The 23,716-nt window shown below is 37.4% G+C and overlaps 1 protein-coding gene across 2 annotated transcripts; it reads right to left on the bottom strand.

Annotated features, from left to right (window-relative positions):
• Nucleotides 1-1,690: 1,690 nt before the first annotated feature.
• ehmt2 (euchromatic histone lysine methyltransferase 2) lies at nt 1,691-23,711 on the bottom strand. Of its 2 annotated transcripts, none has more exons than XM_039665809.2 (28): nt 23,613-23,711; nt 23,130-23,169; nt 22,474-22,569; nt 21,132-21,301; nt 20,975-21,050; nt 20,816-20,889; nt 20,028-20,198; nt 19,903-19,956; nt 18,361-18,484; nt 18,191-18,286; nt 17,616-17,749; nt 16,941-17,084; nt 15,676-15,965; nt 15,298-15,537; nt 14,269-14,351; nt 14,042-14,148; nt 12,471-12,593; nt 12,288-12,389; nt 12,115-12,219; nt 11,591-11,745; nt 8,462-8,629; nt 7,601-7,763; nt 6,677-6,754; nt 6,475-6,590; nt 5,918-6,004; nt 5,730-5,808; nt 3,748-3,923; nt 1,691-2,228 (listed from the first exon to the last, which is right to left on the bottom strand). In XM_039665809.2, the coding sequence occupies exons 1-28, from the start codon at nt 23,637-23,639 to the stop codon at nt 2,048-2,050; spliced, it is 3,459 nt and encodes a 1,152-aa protein (XP_039521743.2). In that variant the 5' UTR covers nt 23,640-23,711; the 3' UTR covers nt 1,691-2,047. The 2 variants fall into 2 exon arrangements, with proteins under 2 accessions (XP_039521743.2, XP_039521745.2); XM_039665811.2 differs by having other exon boundaries at nt 7,619-7,763; nt 23,613-23,710.
• Nucleotides 23,712-23,716: the final 5 nt, after the last annotated feature.

Genomic DNA, 23,716 nt, shown 5'->3' with positions numbered 1-23,716 from the left:
TAGCAATAGCTTCCTTTTATAGTGATGCTATTTACACATATTTACGTTATTAAATATTTGCCTCTTAATAAAGTCTTTTTATAAACCGTTTCTATCTGCAACTGTTACAATCACAACAAAAACTAAAAAGCATTTAGTCTTCATTTTTCCAACTTTCTCTTCGTTGAACCGGGCCTGTGAATAGTAAAGGCCCCTCAGGTGTTTGTGTTTCGTAACAGAAAGAGAACTAAACGTGTTCGTCTTGATTTGCGTTCCTTATGTGCTCCATTTCTCCTGTATGTAGTTTGTCTGCTCAGTATCTTTATTTCTCTATGGTTTGAGAAATGTAGGGTGAGGATGCTGTTTATGTTTGTAACCCTGATTTTGTCCTGTTAACTGTTAGACAGGGAGAGAGCGGAGAGTTTATTTATTAATCTTTTTTAGGTAATATAAAGAGGTTTCTCGGTTAGTTATTTGTGTTGGCCATGCCCTCTCCTTAAGCTATTCCCCCCTATTTCTATTATTAGTTCGGTTATACTTTGTTACTTTTCGAATTGATGCCATTCTAACTTCAACAGAAAAGTGATTTTCATTGAAACCGTGGTTGTGTTGTTGATTCTGGGACAGGTTTCTTTTTCTTTCCCATCTCTGCCCCCTGATCCCTAACCCCACCCCTAATCCTACCCATCTCCGCCCCCTGATCCCTAACCCCACCCCTAATCCTATCCATCTCCGCCCCCTGATCCCTAACCCCACCCCTATTCCTACCCATCTCCGCCCCCTGATCCCTAACCCTACCCATCTCCGCCCCTGATCCATAACCCCACCCCTAATCCTACCCACCTCCGCCCCCTGATCCCCAACCTTACCCATCTCCGCCCCTGATCCATAACCCCACCCCTAATCCTACCCATCTCCGCCCCTGTTCCCTAACCCCACCCCTAATCCTACCCATCTCCGCCCCCTGATCCCTAACCTTACCCATCTCCGCCCCTGATCCATAACCCCACCCCTAATCCTACCCATCTCCGCCCCTGTTCCCTAACCCCACCCCTAATCCTACCCATCTCCGCCCCCTGATCCCTAACCTTACCCATCTCCGCCCCTGATCCATAACCCCACCCCTAATCCTACCCATATCCGCCCCTGTTCCCTAACCCCCCCCCTAATCCTACAAATCTCCGCCTCTGATCCCTAACCCCACCCCTAAACCTACCCATATCCGCCCCTGATCCATAACCCCACCCCTAATCCTTCCCATCTCCACCCCCGATCCCTAACTCCACCCCTAATCCTATCCATCTCCGCCCCCTGATCCATAACCCCACCCCTAATCCTTCCCATCTCCACCCCCGATCCCTAACTCCACCCCTAATCCTATCCATCTCCGCCCCCTGATCCCTAACCCCACCCCAAATCCCACCCATCTCCACCCCTTAGATGTGGATCCAACTCCGCCCCCTGGATCTCGTGTACTGCAATGAGGTGCTACTGAAAAAAACACAAAAACAGTTCTCAGGACATGCGTTTGTTAGCCGGGATGGTCCCACTTCACATGATAATTGATGATTTTACAGTAGTAAAAGTCCAGCAATAAAGACCGAACTACTGCATTTGACTACGATGGTAAATTGTTGAAAGCGATTTCACATCGCTGGAGGAATCTTTTATGACGAGAGCAACAAAAAGTATAAGACATTTCTGTATCAAAACAGTATTTATTAAAACAACTACACATACAAAAAAAGCTTGTGGTATTTAATGAAAAACGGAGTATTAGTGATCAGATGACTGTGATAAAATCATGTTTTTTTTGTGACTTTCCCCCTCCCGATGCGAGCCGTGTGTTGAGCGCGTCTTCCTGGTGGAGTCGTGGAAAGTCATTGGCTGATGCTGAACTGTGTCCGATGCAAGAAATGAATCAAGTGTAGATGCAAACACACAAGCACACGTCTCTGTCTGAGAACTGTCCATCTGTCGTCACGAGTGTCCTAACAATTCATTAAATGAATCGTTTGCAGATGCAGACGTTTGAGAGCCGTCCATGTGTCACACACACGCGGTGTCTTTACGAGTGTGCTAACACCGAGAGACCGGCGTCAGTGCCCGAGTCTGCACACATCTCCAGCCGGGACAGCCGGTTCTGCTCCAGCGCGATGGCCTCCGCTGAGTGTTTGCATTTCTCCGAGCCGCACTGACAGGTGAAGTACTTGCTCTTGATGTCCCAGAAACGATCGCCGTAATCAAACCTGTTAGACAGCAAACATTAGGGCTGGGTAATAAATATCGATTTCTCGATATTAATCGATTCTCATTTTTACGAACCGATATCGATTCTTAAATCTCAAGAATCGATTAGTCATCCTGTTTCATTTGAATGAATGGGACGTTGTATCGCGGCTGCGCGCATCAAAAAAAAAATCGCAATAATCTTTGTCCTTTGTTACTATTGATATGAAACAAAGTCTCAATTTTCTAATTACGTCCATTTTCTTTAGAAATTCGAAAACATAAATAGCGTTTTGTCGCTGTGGCGTGAGATCGCTCTGGAGAAGCAGCAGCGCTGATCTCTCTTCCGGCTTAATAATACCAGTCACAGCGCCAAATAAACATGAATGAGCATCTGAAAGTGTGTTAAAGATAGAGTACAACTTATCCAAATCTGGATCATGTCACATTGATTCGCTCAATCAGCGTTTCAACCGTGGAAAGACGTCAGTTAAACAGCTTGTAATCAATGTCATCATCATATTTACCTCAGAAAACCCACATCAACTCGTTAGTCAGCTAGAAAAAATAACTCTAAATATATACACCATATTACATATGCATTATAATCTTAATGTTCTTCAATATTTAATGCATATTTGAATAAATCTGGCAAGTTCTTATGACAGCCACCATTTAAATTTCATATAATCTTCTTATTATAAAAATAAATAAAAGTGTAATTTAAGTGTTTGTATAGCTACAAAACAGTTAATTATTACCTTCATATTAGGCTAATGAAGTCTATAGGCTACAACTAGTTTACAGCATTAGTTAAGAGATTTGATTCCCTTCAGAAAATTTGCCATTTATTGTAACTGATATCCAAAATAATCGATATTGAATCGAAATCGAATCGAACTGTGAAATTTGTCTCAATACCCAGCCCTAGCAAACATACCGCTAACACTTTAGTTAACATGAACTGCACTTCTTCAGCATTTATTAATTTTAGTTTATATTAATTTCAACATTTACTAATACTTTATTAAAATCCTGTAATGCACTGTGAACTATCTTGAACAAATCTGGATTTTTATTAACTAACGTTAACAAAGATTAATAAATAACGTAACAAATGTATTGCTCATGTTTAGGTCATGTTAGTTGATAATACGTTAACTAATGAACCTTATTGCCAATGGTCTGATGACACTTCAGATATTTTAAATATATCTAGTCAGTGAAAGAGTTCAAGAACATTCATCTACACTAACTCATTATTTTCAGCTTCAGAATCATGAATATTGTTATTCATAAGTCAAAGATGATTAGTTTACACACAATGTAATATCAAATTTAGCACTTTAGTCAACAGTACACTTTCTGTTAACCCTTTACTATATGTCTTGGAGTATCGATTCGCAATAATATCGTATCGTGACATGAGGGTATCATTACACCGCTAAACTTATATACTTATAACTTGGATATAGGCAAAAAAAAATCTGAATTGAGCAAAGACCTGCAGTGTAAACAAGATCCCACACACACTCTCACCCCAGTTCCTGTCCCGTGAAGATGTCCCTGGAGCTGAAGAAGGCGATGCGAGGGAAGCGCAGGTCTTGGTGAAGCATGAACACGCGCACAGGGATGATGTTGGGGTCGCACAGGTGGTTTATAAAGCGGCTGATGTTCCCATAGTATCGGGCATCGATACAGTACACTTCCCCGTCCTGCGAAACACAGGGGTGTCGGTTAACCACGCTAATAAAACATCTCGGAAGTGAAGCTCAAATAAATAGCGGTGCATCGATGTGAAAAATTCGGCCATTATTGATAACCGATAATATTTGAAAGCCGATAACCGATATATAGGCCGATAGATCTAAATCCACATTTTTATATAATTTTTGAGAGGCTCATTACACAAACAAAAGTCTCATTATTAAAAGACATGTCCCAAACACTTCAACATAACTCAAATTAATTTTACACTCCCATGGACAACTTTCCATACTAAAAAAATAAAACATATTTCAAGCATCATGTTGAACAGTGCGCATCTGGGGTGTGTCAGCTGAAGGAAATAAACCATTGTATCGGCTTTACTATATCAGCCAAATTTTCTTATCGGGCCGATAATGATATTATTAAAAATTAAATATGATACCGATATGGTTGCTGATATATCATGCACACCTCACAACTGCGACTTTATTTCTCACAATTGCGACTTTATTTCTCACAATTGCGACTTTATTTCTCACAATTGCGACTTTTATTTCTCACAATTGCGACTTTTATTTCTCAGAATTGCGACTTTATTTCTCAGAATTGCGAATTTATATCTCGCAATTGCGACTTTTATTTCTCATAATTGCGACTTTATATCTCGCAATTGCAACTTTATTTTACAGAATTGCGATTTTATATCTCGCAATTGCAACTTTATTTCACAGAATTACGATTTTATATCTCGCAATTGTGACTTTATTTCTCAGAATTGCGAATTTATATTTCGCAATTGCAACTTTATTTCTCAGAATTGAGACTTTATTTCTCAGAACTGCGAATTTATATCTCGCAATTGCAACTTTATTTCACAGAATTACGATTTTATATCTCGCAATTGCGACTTTTATTTCTCAGAATTGCGAATTTATTTCTCGCAATTGCAACTTTATTTCACAGAATTACGATTTTATATCTCGCAATTGTGACTTTATTTCTCAGAATTGCGAATTTATATTTCGCAATTGCAACTTTATTTCTCAGAATAGAGACTTTATTTCTCAGAACTGCGAATTTATATCTCGCAATTGCGACTTTTATTTCTCAGAATTGCGACTTTATATCTCAAAATTGCAACTTTATTTCACAGAATTACGATTTTATATCTCGCAATTGCAACTTTATTTCTCAGAATTGCGATTTTATATCTCGCAATTGCAACCTTATTTCACAGAATTACGATTTTATATCTCGCAATTGCGACTTTTATTTCTCAGAATTGCGAATTTATATCTCGCAATTGCAACTTTATTTCTCAGAATTGAGACTTTATATCTCGCAATTGCAACTTTATTTCTCAGAATTGCGACTTCATTTCTCAGAATTGCGAATTTATATCTCGCAATTGCGACTTTATTTCTCAGAATTGAGACTATATCTCGCAATTGCAACTTTATTTCTCAGAATTGAGATTTTATATCTCGCAGTTGCGACTTTATTTCTCAGAATTGAGATTTTATATCTCCCATTTGCGACTTTATTTCTCAGAATTTACTTTATATCTCACAATTGCGACTATTTCTCACAATTCTGACTCCATATCTCACAATTGTGAGATAAAAAGTTGTGCAGATAAAGTTGGACACATTCAATTTTATATAGAGCGGTGTGATTATAGTTTTGCAAGACTATAAACAAGCGAGAGGCTGAGATTTGAGTGAGCTCGGGAGTGTCAATGCAAATTTGTGTCAGTGACACTCCTCTAGTAAACAGGCCTTCAGAATGAACTGAAATCAGTGTCAGGAAACCTTGTTATCCAGGTCAAACAGGTACGAATCATCCTCCCTCACGTCTGCTTCAGCGTCCGAGATCAGCTCGCCGACATACCTGCAGAAACACAACATTACAGCAGAATTAACTCCAGACGAGGAGGAGAATAACCCAGGTTTGCTTTACGCTCTTAAAGACACTTGAGGCGTTGCACGCATCCACTCACTCGCAGATGAAACTGCCTTGAGGAATATCTTGAAGCGCTCGGACGCCCCATCCCATCTTCTCCGTGCGGTAGAGCTGCAGACGCACCCTGAAACACACAGACCACGGCTCTTAAAGGGGAGAACGTACAGTTTACAACAAAATCAGGCCAAAGCGGTTCGTTTGGGAGTTTGAAACAGTTCGGCAATATGAGCCTTCCTGGAAAAAGCACCTGAATGAAAATGCAATTCTAATTTCCGCCAGTAGGTGGTGCTTATAGAAGAGCAGAAATATAGTGCTCAACACCTGTAAACAACGCAACTGCGCACTAGAAACGCCACGGGTTTGCATGTTTGACACAAACACAACATTGATTAGGGTTTAATCTCATATGAGTCATATCTCGATCCGTTTTTTAAAATGTAGACCACAGCGTTTAACACTTTTAATGGCCTTAAACTTGATCAAACTTGACCCACAGGTGTTTCTAACGACCAGCTTATGCAAAAGCGCCTCTCTGAGGTTCATTTGACATGCAAAACATTTCAATACAGCACATTTATTGTGAACACAACTCACTTGATGCCGGCTTGAACCACTCGGTTCTTGCAGGTTTTGTGGCAGGAACAGGCCATGTTACACTCGAAGATCAGGGGCGGCTCGATTTTATTAAACTCCTGGAGAAGACGCTGATCCTGCAGGACACACACACACACGTGGCGTTACACAGGCCTCAGATCAGAGTTTCAGAGCTTCTCGTGGAGATGGGGCGATGTCTTACCTTGTCGTACCAGCAGCGGATGCTGAGCTGCCCACAGAGACAGTTACTGGAGGAGCAATCGTCCGTGCAGCTGCAGTGCTGGAACACACACACACACACACACACACACACACACACATCAAACATCGAGAAAACCAGCTGTCAACACACAAGACAAATATGAGAGCTGAGTGATACACAATATTGTCAAAGCCTTTGCTGGTGACATAACACTTAAATTATAAAGCTTTTTATTTGATCACTAAAGGTTTTCACATTCATTTATTTAATAATATTATTAAATAATATTTTATTCGGACATTTTTGAAAGGATTTGAAGACTTATTTATTTCATCAAGCTTTTGGCATTTGAGTAGGTCCGAGAACTGTGAGCGATTTGTGGGTTGATTATCTGGGTGTCATGTCTTGATTTAATTTTATTTCTCTGTGTATTATTTACTGCCTGTGGACAGCACTTTGGTCCATTTTAATGGTTTTGAAAGTGCTTTTATAAATAAAAGTTGAGTTGAGTTGAGTTGAGTAATATGTCTGTAAATTTATGAGAACAAATTATTATTTTTTGGTTGGTTCAGTCGTTAAAAGAGTCGAGAAACAGTCCGGATTATAATTACATTTGAGCGAATTCTTTGAACAGACTATTCCACTGAATCAGTTCATATAGGTGATTCAATGATTCATTTGCATCATCAATCAAAACAAAATGTGTGGGGATATTACATGATTTCAAATGTTCATTATTGTTGTTTGGGGTCAGGAAGAATAATGTTTCTGAAAGAGTCCTCACCAAAGCTGCATTTATTTGATCAAAAATACAACAAAATGTGAAATATTATTACAATCTAAATCATTTGTGTTGTGTGTGAATATATAGTAAAGTATTCCTGTGATCAAAGCTGTGTCTGTGTGTGTGTGTTGTGTATTTACTGTAGTGTTGAGTGGCACCTGCAGGTGTGTGATGTTGCGGTCGATGTTCATGGTGGACGTTTCACAGTTCTCTGCGATGTATTTGTAGTCTGACGGACAGCCTTCGTCGTCCACACCGTTAACACACGGGATAGGGACGTTCTCATAACCCTGAGCCACATCACTACACACACACACACCAGACACGCACAAAAACATGACGTTAGTGTGCACTAAAACTATAGAAAATAGCTTTTAATAATTAAAACTAAATATCACTAATGAAATATAAAAACATTAGATGTCGAAACAAATGGAAATTTGGAATGTTGCCTTGGCAACTAAAATAATTTTATTTTAAAAGTTTTACAATTACTAAAAATTTAAATAAAAAACAACTTAAAGATACTGTATATACATACATTTTTTAATTAAAAATGTATACTTATTATGTAATTTTTTTTATTGTGTTTATTATGTAATTTTTTATTATTATGTAATTTTAAAACCATTTATAAACTAATAATAAAAACAAAAAACAAAATGAATACAAATAAATAAATAGCTCATTCAAAGCGTTAAATGGTATATAAATTATAACAAAATTAGAAATGTTTCCATGGCAACTAACTGAAATAAATAATTTGAAGTACTAAGAGAAACTAAAACATGGATAAATTCAATAGAAATATTTAAACAACTGGATTAATTATATAATTAACTTTAACTATTTTATAATAAAAATGACAAAAGCACATATTTACGATATATGGAACATGATCTTTACTTGGATTTTTGGAATAAAAGAAAAATCGATCATTTTGACCCATACAATGTATTGTTTTTGTGACTCATGCTGGAGACACACACACACACACTGACCTGCATATGATCCTCTCGGTGCGGACGACGCGATTGGCCACTCCGCGCCGCAGCTTGCGGTTGATCTGCAGCGCCACCCAGACGGCCGTGTCACTGCGCGCCAGCGAGAGCGGTGTGTCGCCCTCCTTGTTCACGACGTCGATGTCGGCGCCGCGAGAGAGAAACAGCCTGAAGCACAGACACGGAGTGTGTGGCACAGAAACACAAGTGCCAGTTTAGGAGCCCAGTATTATGCCTGATTGAAAGCTGTTCTCGAGATTCTTAATGTAATCAAACCCCTTTAATTCATGTAATAATCTTTTAGTTTTATCCTGATAATTTATATAGTTTTAAAGTGCATTTTTAGGCATATTTTGTGAGATTGTTAAAAAAAAAAATCTAGCATTTCGAGATTAAAGTCGAAACATTACGAGATTAAAGTCGAAACATTACGAGATTAAAGTCGAAACATTACGAGATTAAAGTCGAAACATTACGAGATTAAAGTCGAAACATTTCGAGATTAAAGTCGAAACATTTCGAGATTAAAGTCGAAACATTTCGAGATTAAAGTCGAAACATTTCGAGATTAAAGTCGAAACATTACGAGATTAAAGTCGAAACATTACGAGATTAAAGTCGAAACATTTCGAGATTAAAGTCGAAACATTTCGAGATTAAAGTCGAAACATTTCGAGATTAAAGTCGAAACATTTTGAGATTAAAGTCGAAACATTTCGAGATTAAAGTCGAAACATTACGAGATTAAAGTCGAAACATTACGAGATTAAAGTCGAAACATTACGAGATTAAAGTCGAAACATTACGAGATTAAAGTCGAAACATTACGAGATTAAAGTCGAAACATTACGAGAAGTCGAAACATTTCGAGATTAAAGTCGAAACATTACGAGATTAAAGTCGAAACTAGGGATGCAACGGTACACGGTAAAATCCCGGACCGTTCGGTCAGCCTTGCACGGGACAATCTACCCTCGTGTCCCGCGGGACTTCGGTTTTGCCATAGAGTTCGTGCTGATCCTTTTCCCGTATTTTCCGCACTATAAGGTGCACTTAAAAGCCTTTAATCTTCTCAAAAAACGACAGTGTGCCTTATAATCCGGATCGCCTTATATATGGAATTAGTTAACAACGCTCCGCGTTATTAAATTCGCCCGCGAACTCGCGCTCGTGTCCAGCATATGCCCGCTTTGTCACACGGCGCTGCTCGCGCGTCACAGATGTTCAAAAAACCGCTCCCCGTTCACAGTACCGGGTCGTCTCATTCAAAACAGCGAGCCGTTGCTGCAGCGAGCCGCCGCACATTGAATATATGAGTCAGGCTGCGAATGTACGTTGTGCCCGCCCCAGCGCGCTCACGCTTACTAAATAAACGCCTCACCTCCGGCTCCGCGCACTCGCTACATTCCCAGCACATCTAGTGGATGCATAACGCAAACCCAGTCAAACGTTTGACTGCAGTATCTTTTTGCACAAGAATCTCTCAATAGTGGATGAGTAAATAACATTGCACTTTGTATCCTGAAAGTTTTTTTTATTATATTATTTTGCTCGGCTCTTTTTATTCAAACCACAAGCTAATTTATGTTTGTTAAGTGAACTTTTTCTTTCACATTGATCACTTTATATACCAGTTATCAAGGTTTGGAATTGGGATCCACTTGAATATTCTAAAGTGTGTTTGTTTACATTTTGTATTTTATAAGTGGTAGTTGAAGAGGTTGTATTACTTAGTTCTGTTCAGTACAGACTATAGAGTGTTAATTTATTCCATACACATTGATGTTCTTCCTACTGTGACATTATGTTAATGCATATAAGAAAAATAAAACATATTTTTGGGATGAAATAGCAGTCTCTTTCTGCACAAAACATGTACCGAAACCGAACCGAGACCGTGGCCCAAAAACCGAGGTACGGACCGTACCGTGGGCTATCTGTACCGTTGCACCCCTAGTCGAAACATTACGAGATTAAAGTCGAAACATTACGAGATTAAAGTCGAAACATTTCGAGATTAAAGTCGAAACATTTCGAGATTTAAGTCGAAACATTTCGAGATTAAAGTCGAAACATTACGAGATTAAAGTCGAAAAATTACGAGATTAAAGTCGAAACATTTCGACTTTCATCTCGAAATGCTCGATTTTTTTACAGGGTTTTTTTTTTACGTTGTGGTTCAGGGCTTCTGTATGCATCATATTTTTTATGATCATGATTGGAGAACGAAATTGCTAAAAGTACTGCTTGTGAACTTGTAATTTAAATCTCACTCTAAAAATATTAAATCATCCTTAGCTGTGAAATTTGGCCTTTCAATAGACAAAATATCAATAGCAAAAATATCGTAGATGCTGAAAAAACATTATCGCTAATCATTTCAGATAGCTGTATGCTACGCTAAAATCTAATCTAACTAAAAAAACCCCGACTTATATAATAATGGATTGGTTGGGTCCTAAGATTAGAAGGACCCAAGCAATCCGATTGGTTCAAAGCTCGTTTTATGGGTAATCGCTTTAGTGCCTGATTTTATCAGACGAAATCACTATATTATCGTGAACTACGTTATAACGATCGTTAATGTGTATTTACTTGTTTTTTTTAGAAAATAATAGTATATAACTGAAGCTATAGATTGTGAAATTAAACATCTCGTTAGATTAGATATTAGTGTAGCATACATCTATACGAAATGATTAACGCTAACATTTTTTTCAGCATCTACGATATTTTTGCTATTGATGTTTTGTCAATCGAAAGGCCGATTTCCACAGCGTCCGGGTGATTTAATATTTTTAGACTGAGATTTAAATCACAAGCAGTTCACTCATCATTATCATAAAAATATGATACAAGCATACTTCTGTTTAAGAAACATGACATGCTAGTAATTACAAAAATATATATTTTGCCTTATTGCTTAACAATTAACAATGTCGCACAACATACCAAACACGCACTTTAACTATATAAATAATCAGGATGAAAATGTATTATTATAACAATATTTAAAGTTTGATTGATTACATTAAGAATCGCGAGAGCAGCTTTAGATCAGGCATAATACTGGGCTCCTAAGCCTGGACTCATCATGTGTGTGTGTGTGTGTGCGTGTGTGAGACGTACGTGACACAGTCGGTAAAGCTCTCGCGCGCGGCGATGTGTAGCGGCGTGTCTCCGTGAAGGTTAACACACGACAGCGGACAGCCGGCGTTCAGAACCAGCTCTGCGATCTCAGCGCTGCCCGCGAACGAGGCCCAGTGCAGACACACATTCATCTCCTGCAGACGGAGGGAGGACACACACACACACACACACACTCAATCATGACAAAAACCCTGTTTTATCCTATTAAATGAGTTAGATGAAGTCTTAAAGTCCCCCAGTGGTGAAAAACAATTTAAAAGAACCGACTTCGGCACCAAGTCGGTCCTGAAATTAAAGAGTGACGCTTTGGGCGCTGATGAGCGGGATTGTAAACACCTGATTGGCTGTTGTGCTCACACGCTCATCTGATATGTTGTCTGTGATTGGCTACAATGATCAGCGCTTGGAAAACATGTTCTAAATATACATCAATGTATATTTAAATATACCCCGTGTGTGTGTGTGTGTGTGTGTGTGTGTGTGTGTGTGTGTAAGAGACTGGCCTTGTCCCGGAGTGTGACGTCAGCTCCTCTGTTGAGCAGAGCTCGGATCACGTCTATGTGTCGATGTTCTGCGGCCCAGATGACTGGCGTCCAGCCGCCGCTGTCCTGAAACACACACAGCTGATGTCACACACACTGCAGCACGAGACGGGCTAAAGCGCTCAGATACACACCTGTGCGTTCAGATCCACCTGTCCAGTGCTCAGCAACAGCAGCACCACCTCCAGGTTCCCCAGTTTAGCAGCGTGATGGAGGCCTGTGGAGCCGTCCTCTTCCTGGACACCAAACACACATCAACAACTCTCATTCACCAGTGTGTGTGTGTGTGTGTGTGTGTGTGTGTGTGTGTGTCTCACTGCATGATAGACGCAGGCTCCGCTCTGGATCAGGTATTTCACCACCTCCACATGATTGTTCACTATGGCCTCTAACAGAGGGGTCCGCAGGGTCTTATCTTGGGCGTCCACCTTAGCGCCTGCCTAAAACACATCACAAAAGGAGGAGTTTCAATGAAAAATTCCCTCAGATACAAACCGAGACAAGTCCAACAACACAGCAAGTTAATATTTCAATAATTTAACAACATTATTGTATTTACATGTTCATGCTTCTCTTGTGTCGTTTAATGGTCACGTGCAGGTAAGCAAGTAAAGATTTCATATATTTCTAGGGTTTTATTTTGATTGTTTTATTTTATTTATATTTGACATTGTTTTATTTTAGTAAGAGATTTAATTTGATTGTTTCCATTTTAAATTGATGTATTTTTTCATTTTTATGATTTCATTTTTAGTAATTCTATTCATACTCCTTATTTAAAACAAGTAAATCATAAAAATGGAGAAAAGTTTTAAATAAGAGGTATGAAAAAATAAGACCCTTACAAATTAAATTTTAAAAATTAATTAAATTACATATTTTGAAATTATTTTAAAGTTATATTTTAATTTAGCATTGTTTTATTGTTTTTATAAGTATTGTTTTGATTATAAAATATTGTATTTTATTATTTTTAGTAAGGGTTTTATTTTGATTGCTCTTTTTTAAAATAATTCATTTTTCCATTTTTACGATTTAATTAATTATTACTTTGTTTTTTAAGTTAAGTATTTTAAGTTTACATTTTATGGTTTAATGTTTAGAAAGGCTTGTATTTTAATTGTTGTTATTTAAAAAATATTCAATTTTCTATTTAAATAAGAGCAATCAAAATAAAACCCAAACCAAAAATAAGAGAATAAAATTGCTAAATTAAAATCCATCATTTTAAAATAAAAGCAATGCTTAGAAAAAAATGCTAAATTAAAATACGTCATTTTAAATAAAAACAATCATTCTAAGGTAATAAAAACATAACGGTTCATTATGTAAGGTTTTTACACATCACTGAAAACATAGTTATGTATATTGCATTTCTGTGAACAGATCCTTCTAAATGCACCTTTAAGTAATGATTAGCTTTTTATAAACCCTCTGGGGACCAAGGTGTTTTGACATGCCCTGACATTTGTAATTTTTTTTTTTTAGTTGCTTATAAACATATTAATGGCACAGGTGAAATTACACTATTTAGCACAAACAGGGCTACCATAATATGTGAGCAACATGTATGTACATGTTTGTATTTTTGAGAGAATATTGTTTATGCGTGGTTATTGAAAAAACTAAAAATGAAAGTTTCTGCAATAAGGCCACAAAAAACATACTAAATATGTGTCCACAAGACTTTTGACAAATGGCTGTTGTCCATAGATTTTTCCATAATTGTCTTTATAAAGTATATAGTCAAAAAGTGAGCTGGTATCACCAGCCATACCGCCGAGCCCAGAGTGTTATACCCTGATTTCCAGAATCATCCCCATCTGATGAATGTGAATGTTAGCGTGCAGTGGATGTTCAGGAGTCGCTGACGTGCAGCAGATCTCACCTGTACGAGCAGGTAACACACCTCCAGAAATCCTCTCTGAGCCGCAGCATGAAGAGCACAGCGTCGGTTCTGAGAGTCCGACTGATACGACGGGTCGATGCCCTCCACTGACGGACACACAGAGACAACATCAGCGCTGATGATGCAGCTGAACAGGTGTGTGTGAGACATGGACACGGGTTCACAGGTGTGTGTAAGACATGGACACAGGGTTCACAGGTACGTACTGAGCATGAGCAGAACTCGCTGAGCTTCACCCTGTTTGGCTGCGGGATAGAGCTGACGTGGATGAAACCGCAGCTTCTTCCTCCTGACCAACCAGAAAGAGCCAAACAGATCACATGACGATGACATTCAGCCCCACTGTGTTAAGAGTGGCATCCATTCTGCACAGTATATTTAAATTTTGCATATTTATTATTTAATTATTACAAAATGTTTTATTTTTTATTTATTTTATTCTAAAATTATGTATTTTAATTGTGCATTTTTATGATTTAATTAATTATAAGTATTTTATTTTGATTGGTTTTATTTCAAAATTATGTATTGTAATTTTGCATTTTTAGGATATAAATAATTGGTTACAAAGTATTTTATTTTGAATGTTTTTATATTAAAATTATACATTTTCATTTATGTTTTCATTTTGTTTTATTTTAAAATGATACATTTTAATTGTGTGCATTTTATGATTTAATTCATTATTGCCAAGTGTCTTTTTATTTTTTTTATATTAAAATTATGTTTTCATTTTGCATGTTCATAATTTAATGAATTATTATATATTTCATTTAGTATTTTATTTCAATATTTTTTTCATTACAAAGCAGATTTAGCATTTTTATGATTTAATTCGTTATGATTAAGTATTTTGTTTCAATTGTTTTTTTTAATAACGTATTTTAATTTAGCATTTTTATAATTGAATTATTTCATTATTTCAAAATGATACATTTTAATTTAGACTTTTTGTTATTTAATTAATTATTACTAAGCATTTTAATTGGACTGTATTTATTTTAAAAAAATATGTAAAATTATGTATTTGAATTTCTTAATTTGTTTAGACTGATATAATTATATAAACATTATAATTAAATGTAAATAAATAAAATCAAATATAAATAATATGAAATATATATATTTATATATTGGTTAATATTGGATACATATATATATATATATATATATATATATATTTATTTAATAACTATTTTAAATATAATATATATTTAATGTATGAATGTGGTCACCTCTCGGTGTCCTGTGTGAGAATGGCTCTCTGTAGCGCCGCCCTCTTGTCTCCAGGCGGAAGTGCGCTGGGAGAGACTGGCTTCCCATTGGGTAAGACGAGCGACGGTCCCACACTGTCAACACCACCGTCGCCGAGGGCAACCACATCCTCCACCCCGCCCCCTCCTGGAGTCTCATTGGCTGGCTGAGGTTGAAGCTCCACCCCATTTCTTACATCTCCACGACAGCGCATCCTCGCACTGTGTAAACCAGACAGCAAAGACAGTTTTCAATCCAATATTTGTTCATGTGAAATTATTTTATTTGAAAAACTCCATTTTTACAATCAAAGAACAGAAAAAAGTGTGAGAACAGAGGAAAATAAAGAGAGCACTCACTTGACGGGCTCTCCGCTCCTCTTGTCGTTGAGCGCGCGCGCCGTGGCCTCGAGTGCCGCCGGGAGCAGGGAGGGGGTGGCGGTGGTGGACGACACACTGGAGCCTGTAGAGGGCGCTGTGGGGGGAATGATGACCTCACGCGCCTCTGAAGCATCTTCCCCACAGTGAGGACAGAACAACAGGCCGACGCCCACTCCTCCACGGCTCCGCCCACTGCCCAGCACCGACACACAGCCTCGGTGGAACCGGTGAGCGATGCGGACGTCGGGACAGCACTCCAGAAACGTTCCCTGCGCCGGGAGAAGAGTGTGAGGAGGACGAAGAGCTTTTGTATTTTATGTAAGTAAGGTGATGAAAATTTTATATATTAAATTTAATATATTTATACATACATATACACATATATATATATATATATATATATGTGTGTGTATATATATTTATACACACACACACACACACACACACACACACAAAATACTTCAAATGTAAATAAATACATAATTACAAGATAAAATCATTACTAAAAAATAATTCATTATTGAATTATTTTTTTTAAATCATTAAAAAAAGTAATAAATACATACAGAAACTACCAATACAAATAAAATATATAAAATAAATAATACTAATCAAACAAATATATAAAAACAAATAAATAAATAGTTGTATCTAGAAATAAATAAAAATGTATAAATGTATTTCTTTTTTCATTTGAGCTTTAGGTTAGACTTTTCCCCCATAAAAAGCTAATAATTACTAAAATCATAAAACGGAAAATTAGAATAGATATTTTTTATGAATTTTTTTCGAGTCATTTCGTTCGTTGAATTAATCAAATGACTTGAAAAAATGAACGAGTTCGAACAGGAGAGTCACGAACACGCACCACAGAACAGAGCAAGGCGAGCATTTGAGCTTATAAAACTTAAACTTTGTTATTTATTTATTAAATGAGCGATCGTTTCGCTTGATAAGACCCTTATTCATCGTCTGGAATCGTTTAAAGCCCTTTGAACAGTTTGTAGTTTGCACTGAAACTGTCTTTTGGACCTTGAACCGTTTGGTCCCCATTGAAGTCCATTATATGGAGAAAAATCCTGGAATGTTTTCATCAAAAACCTTCATTTCTTTTCGACTGAAGAAAGAAAGACATGGACATCTTGGATGACATGGGGGTGAGTAAATTATCAGCAAAAGTTGTTTTTAAAAGTGAACTACTCCTTGATAGCTAGAAGAAGATGTGTGCGGTGCGGGACACTCACGGAGAGGCAGAAGTATCCGCAGCCGGGACAGCAGTGGTGTTTGACCATGTGTGAGCGGTGCGTCTCGCACAACACCACCAGAGACACGCGGCTGGACGGCCGCATCGTCTCCCCCTTCACGATCACATTGGTGCAGCCCACCAGCTGAAACACACAGAGCGGCTTTAGTTACGCTGCACACACTCACCCTACACAAATCTGTCTATCTATACAAGCAGCATTTACACACAAACCTGCTTATTTAGCCATTTTACTGATAACTTACAAGCGCTTAAAGAAATGTGAGGTTTTAAAATGATGGCGTGTGCTTTTGTTGAAGCCACCAGTCTGCATTACTTTTTATTTACTAATATATATTCAATTCACATTTATTTTTATAGCGCTTTAGTTTTCACAATACGCATTTCAAAGCAGCTTTTATTTACAAACTGTTATGTTAGATGTGAGAAAGCACTAGTTAAGATATTACAAATTGATAGATAAATAATATTTTTAAATATTTGATAAAAATCATTGCAATGCATTGTGGGATTGTAGTTCTTTTCCTCATTACAATGTTAACTTTCACACACAGTGTTTTTGTCTGCTATTTTTTGCTTCAGATTGAAATGTGTATTGTTGTGTGCCCTGTCAAAGGCTCCTGGATAATACGTGCGACCTTTAACCCCGGCTCACCTCTCCGTTGATGCTCTCGATGGCCATGCAGGTCCGGCCGGAGCGAGAGCTGAACCCGTCGACCCGCGGCGCCTCCATCCGACAGCTGCACAGAGGAAGCTCCTCCAGACGCTCCGTTTCTGCGTCACTCCCGTCTGCACACACACACACAGGCTTTATTTTTCAATGATTTGCCCATAAATGCAGCACAATGCGAGGCGAGCTATATTACAGCACATCTGAGTTATGCACAATACCAATTCAAATGATTTAAAAACAATAAAAGATTTATAAAAAAAATAAAAAGTGATTTTTTTTTTTAATTGATTTACTCAACGGCTCAAAAATACAGAAAAAACAGTGAAATTTTACAATTTAACATTGTAATATTGTACAAAACTGTAATATTGTGAGAAAATTTACTGATGCTGAAAATTGATTTTTGTTGGCATGAATAAATTACATTTTAACGTATATTCACCGAAATTTCATCCGAATTTTTACTGCATGCTTGATCAAATAAACGCAGCCCTGGTGAGCAGAAGAGACTGCTTTACTAGAAGCAGTGATTGATGGGAGTGTGTGAGGACACACACCTGCGTCTGGAGAGAGAGAGAGGCTGTGGGCGGCCGAGATGTCCAGCGAGTCCAGAGGAACCTCAGTGTATTCGGCCGCTGCAGACGCAGATTCACCTGTCGAACACACACAGCTGCTCACATCCACACACACACACTCGTCATCATCCTCAAGTGTGTGTGTGTCTCACCTTTCTCTGCCTCGGGCTCTGCAGCGGGGGGTCTCTCTCGCCCTTTCCCCTTCCCCTGACGCTTCCAGGGCGTCTCGTCTCTATCTGGTTTCTTATAAGCGAGGGGCTGATCGGATCCCGAGCTCTGACACACACACACACACACACACATTACCTTCACACTTCATTAACCAGCAAACAACTGATCTTATCAGCATCAGTTGATACTGTTGCTTCTTATGTCCGTTTATAAGTAAACAATGGAATATATGAAGAGTTCAGATGCAAAAGCCTCTAAATGCCATTTGAAATTTTCTTCTTTAATGATGATTTTTATCAAACTTGTATATTTAAGTTCAGTAATTTCACTTGAATAACAATTAATAGGTAATTATCATTGCCACTTAAGTGAAATCACTGAACTTAAATATACAAGCTTGATAAAAATGACCATTTTAGAAGAAAATTTCAAATGGCACTTAGAGGCTTTTGCATCTGAACTCTTCATATGTATATATGTGTGTATGCATATTTTTTCTATATTTGTTAATGTTTTACAACTGCACTGTAAAATAAAATAAATATTTCATAAGTATATTAATTGTTATATGTCGCATTAGTAAAATTACAATACTTGTGTCTTAATATCTTCACTTGCAAGAAGCTTTTATAATTACATGCATAAAAATATTCTGTCAATATTGTGTACAATTTCTTTTTTTATTTAGAGTTCACATATTTTGACAAATTAATTGTAATGAGTTTTCCACACATACAAAAAAAAACCATCAAATTTTTCCAGGCATTCAAGATTATTGGAAAATGATTGTATATATTTTACAACAATTACACATTTAACTCCAGACAATAAGGCCTTATTATTCACCTGACAAATATATAAATACAAATATAAATACATTCTATACAAATATATATATATATATATATATATATATATATATATATATATATATATATATATATTGTAATAATTAATTTTTTATTTGAAATTTTCTAGACATTTTATATATTTGTTTATTACAGTTAATGCCTCATTTATTAGCAGTTTTTATTATATTTTTAGGCTTAATTTATACCATATATATATATATATATATATATATATATATATATATATATATAAATGTTTTAATATTTCATTTTTTAAATGAAATTTAAGGCCTAATTTATTAGTATTTTTCTTTTTTTTAATTTCCATGACTTTTTAAATTTCAATAAAATATGTTTTCACTTCCTTTTTTTATTTAAGAAGTTTTATTATTTTACTTTTAAAAATGATATATTTAAAACCTAATTTATTAGATGTTTTCTTTTTTAATTCCCATGACTTGTTTAGGTTTGAATTAAAAAAAAATTATAATAAAAAATACTTTTTATTTATTTTTTTTACGTTTATTATTTTTTTATTTTTTGGTTACATTTCCATGACTTTCTCAGGCCTGGAATTCACATTTTATTCCCTTATATTTCGAGGTTTCCATAATCCTGCTCTTGCATCTGTTTCAAACATCCAGAAACTGTGTGAAAGTAAGGGTCACTCACATGATCCGACAGATGCCCCGCCTCCAGCGCCTCTTCTGCCATCCCATCATCTGACTACAAAATAAGAGCACGAGAGTGTCAGATCTCAGCAGCGATGGATGGGTCCCTGTGATCATGTGACTCACCTTGCTGTCCGAGTAAATCAGATCGTCTCCAGAGTAACTGTTGTAGAGCAGGTGGAAATCTTCCTCATCCGCCTCTTCGTCCAGATCCTCCAGCCAACCACTGGGATGCTCTTTAGTTGCCGTGGCGACCGGCTCCACCTTCCCCATCCCTGGAGACGCCGTCAGAGGAGGCTGGGGAAAACAAACACTCAGGTATCCATACACAGGGCTGTGCAAAAATTAATTGCGATTAATCGCATCCAAAATAAAAGTCTGTGTTTACATAATACATTTGTGTGTGCTGTATATAATTATTTTGTATATATAAATACCTATGCATGCATGAATATATTTAAGAATTATTTGCGCTTAAATTCTGTATATATTCACATATAAAATATTTATATTTATATAAATAGATTATTTATTTATATACAACACCTTTTCTTAAATATATACCTGCATGTGTGTGTATTTATATATACAAAATAATTATATACAGCACACACAAATATATTATGAAAACACAGACTTTTATTTTGGATGCGATTAATCGCAATTAATTTTTGCAGAGCCCTAGTATATATTTATATGCTAATATTACACTAAATACCATAAAATCTGAGCACAATAGAATAAAATAGATTTTTTTATTATTCATATTGCTATTATCATTTTATAAAATCAACGATCCATTCCAGCCGTTACGTGGAAACATTATATACATTAAACATTATATCTGCCTCACGTTGTGTTTTAGAGCACAAATTAACCAACCATGTCAGAAAGTCACACACACACACTCTCACCTCCGTCTGCGGCCGCGCCACTTTCTCAGGAGTTCCTGCATCCGACTCCACACACACTTTACGCTTCTTCACAACTACACACACAGAGAGAAACACTCCTGCAACTATTCACACGTCCGAATCAACGACACATGAATATGATCATGCCAGATTTATGACCTGCGTCCGCGTCTGCCTTCCCGCCGCTCGTGCTGTTCTCAGGCGTAGCGTGTGCCAGCGACTCTATAGACTTAATCTGCTCAGAAACACAAGAGGATTATCATTTTATTAATAAATCTACGTGATTTCTCCGTGAATGTGTGTTCATAGCAAGAACCTGCGGGAAGGGAGGTCTGTTCATGGTCTTGCGCGCGCGGTGGACTTTAGGTGGAGGACTGGCTGAAGACAGAGAGGATGAAGGAGCCGTCTTACTGCCAGGGCCACAGACGCTCATCTTCGCTCGGCCAGACGCTGGCGACGAGGTGGAGGGAGACGAGCTTTTACTGCCTGTGGAGAGACACACAACTCACTCATTATCTGTCTGGGGTTTCACGGCTCGTTACGCTTCGTCTACACAACAACGTTAGCTAAAAACTGAGACGTTTTTCCTTTGAGATTTCCACGTACTGTAGGACGACGCCATCCTCGTTCACCAAAACGGCTGTATTCTGCTGTCGGGCCACTAGATGGCGACGAAACACTGTAGACTGAACACGTAATACGCATTAGCATGACTCCATCGTCTTCAGAGGTTCGTTTGGGATCGTTTTCAAAAACTTGCACTTTGAAACCGGTTTTCACAATTTTTCAGGCGCCCAAAACGGATTTTTTTCCTACTATAGAAGTCAATGGGACCAGAAACGGTCTGGTTACTGATTTTATTATAATAAATATAATATAATAAATATGTCTAATATCAGAAAATCGGCTGTATGGATTCGAAAACGGTAAAACTCTGGGGGAGTTGTCCAAAAAAAGTGGAGTATCTCTTTAATGTTGTTTATGTGTGTATGTGGTGTGTTTAATACGCTTTTTTCCATGTGTGCGTTGATAAGTGGACAGCATTGCTGAGTATTTCCTCCTTAAAACTGCAGTGAACCAAAGACAGTCTCAAACACACGCTTTGGTGTTTCTGACGTCACAAACCACCTTGTAACCAATCAGATCAACGCGTGTTCGTCAACCAGTGGATCTCTGAGTGGAGGCGGGGCTCATTTGCATATTCATAGAACCGTGCATACTAAATGAGGCGAGGGTGTCGAGTTACACTCAAGCTATTTTAAACCTGAAGAACATATTTTTTTTCAAGAAAAAACTTTAAATATGTCATTTTGATGATCAAATATGAGTTATGGAATAAAATGATTCCTTCCTTAAAAAAAATAAGATGCAATTACCATTATAACCTGTAGATGGCAGCAGGTGCACTAACTGACCCCCTAATATATGGAAGAAAGTAAATTACAAAGTAAGAACATCAAAAGTGATACATGTTTTTAAGTTAGTTACTCATAAAAATTGAGTTGTGCGAACTAGTTTCAACACAATTCATTCATTACTGAATGGCAGTCAAATACGGTTTACTATATAGTAGGGAAATATGTGATTTTGGATGTATCCGAAGACTGTCGCGTAAAGCAGCCCAGTGTGTGTGTGATCAGCACCCGTGCACGACTCACCTGTGTGTGTTTTAGTGGACGCGACAGGTCGCGCTTCATCCGGACGTCCCGTCAGATCATCCATGGGTTTTCCCTTTACAGGAGGAGCCGGATCTGCTAACAGGACACAAACACCATTACAACAGAGCAGATCCAGGAATATTAGCTATTATTATTTAAACAATTTAGACTCTTTTTAGAATAATTTTTACTTCAAATGCTTTAATCTTGAATTTCCCATAAAGATGTGATAATGTGCAGCATAAATTATAGAAATCCTGAAGCCTTTTTTATTTCTCATATAAAAATGTGTGTGTGAGTGAGTGTGAATGAGAGTAATTGAGGATGTGAGTATGTTTTTGAGTGTGTGCGAGTGAGTGTGTGTCCAGCAGAAGAAACAACTTCATAGTGAGTAAATGATGAGAAAATTTTCATTTTTGAAAAATCCCTTTAATGTCCGATGATATACACCTGTACAATTGTACAATAAAATGGTAAAATCAGCCATTTGGACAGATCTAAATGTGTGCTGTGTGAACTGTGAAACCTGTTTGAAGGCCTGGTATAATCTGCTGCCTAATCAAACTAATGCTAATACAGAAAATAGTGTCCAATCACAGATATATACTGCGCATCTCTACTAATGAAACACTGATTTAAAGGAGTGACAGCCTCACCTTCATGCTTGGATTGAGGAGAGCTCTCATCTGATGGGGTCTGGAGGAAAACCAACAAATCACACTGTTAAACATGACTTATACTCATCAATATCCACACAGACGGGTTCTAGCTTACAAAACCCTTCTGTTGTGATTGTGTTTTGATTGCAAATTAACTGATAATCAGAGGTCATAAACTTCACATGCATATTTTAGCAGCACTAAAAATATAACACCGTTTATGTAAACAACAGCTGACAGGATCAATGCAGATGTGCAATTAATCACAGAATGTGTGCACGTTACAGTGATGGACTAAACACAAACACTAACGTTAGATGCTGCAACAGACGCAGCATGTGGAAACCATTGAATGAAAGCGTAGTTATATCCTCCATTAGGGAATACACATTCATAACACAACCTTAATTGTGCAGATGCACGACTGTAATTACGCATGCACATGTAAATGTGTGTTTTATTGTGTGTTGTGTTTCTCACCTCGAGCGCGCGCTCAGCTGCCGACATGTTGCCGGATGCGCTTGAGGGGAACCGGAGCGCGCGCACCCGCCACTTTTGCTAACATAAAAGTCTGGTTCATTCAT

This window comes from Pimephales promelas, chromosome 18 (assembly GCF_988280905.1).
Source record: "Pimephales promelas chromosome 18, fPimPro1.hap1.1, whole genome shotgun sequence".
NCBI classification, from domain to species: Eukaryota; Metazoa; Chordata; class Actinopteri; order Cypriniformes; family Leuciscidae; genus Pimephales; species Pimephales promelas.
Note: the sequence above shows the minus strand (reverse complement) of the source record. Positions and strands in the feature narration are given on the sequence as shown.

Coding starts and splice junctions, on each gene's coding strand:
- ehmt2 (XM_039665809.2), bottom strand. CDS start 23,639: ATGTCGGCAGCTGAGCGCGCGCTCGAG. Junction 17,750..18,190: donor CTCTCTCTCTCCAGACGCAG/GTGTGTGTCCTC, acceptor GTGTGTGTGCAG/ACGGGAGTGACGCAGAAACG. Junction 14,352..15,297: donor CTCACACAGGACACCGAGAG/GTGACCACATTC, acceptor CTGGTTGGTCAG/GAGGAAGAAGCTGCGGTTTC.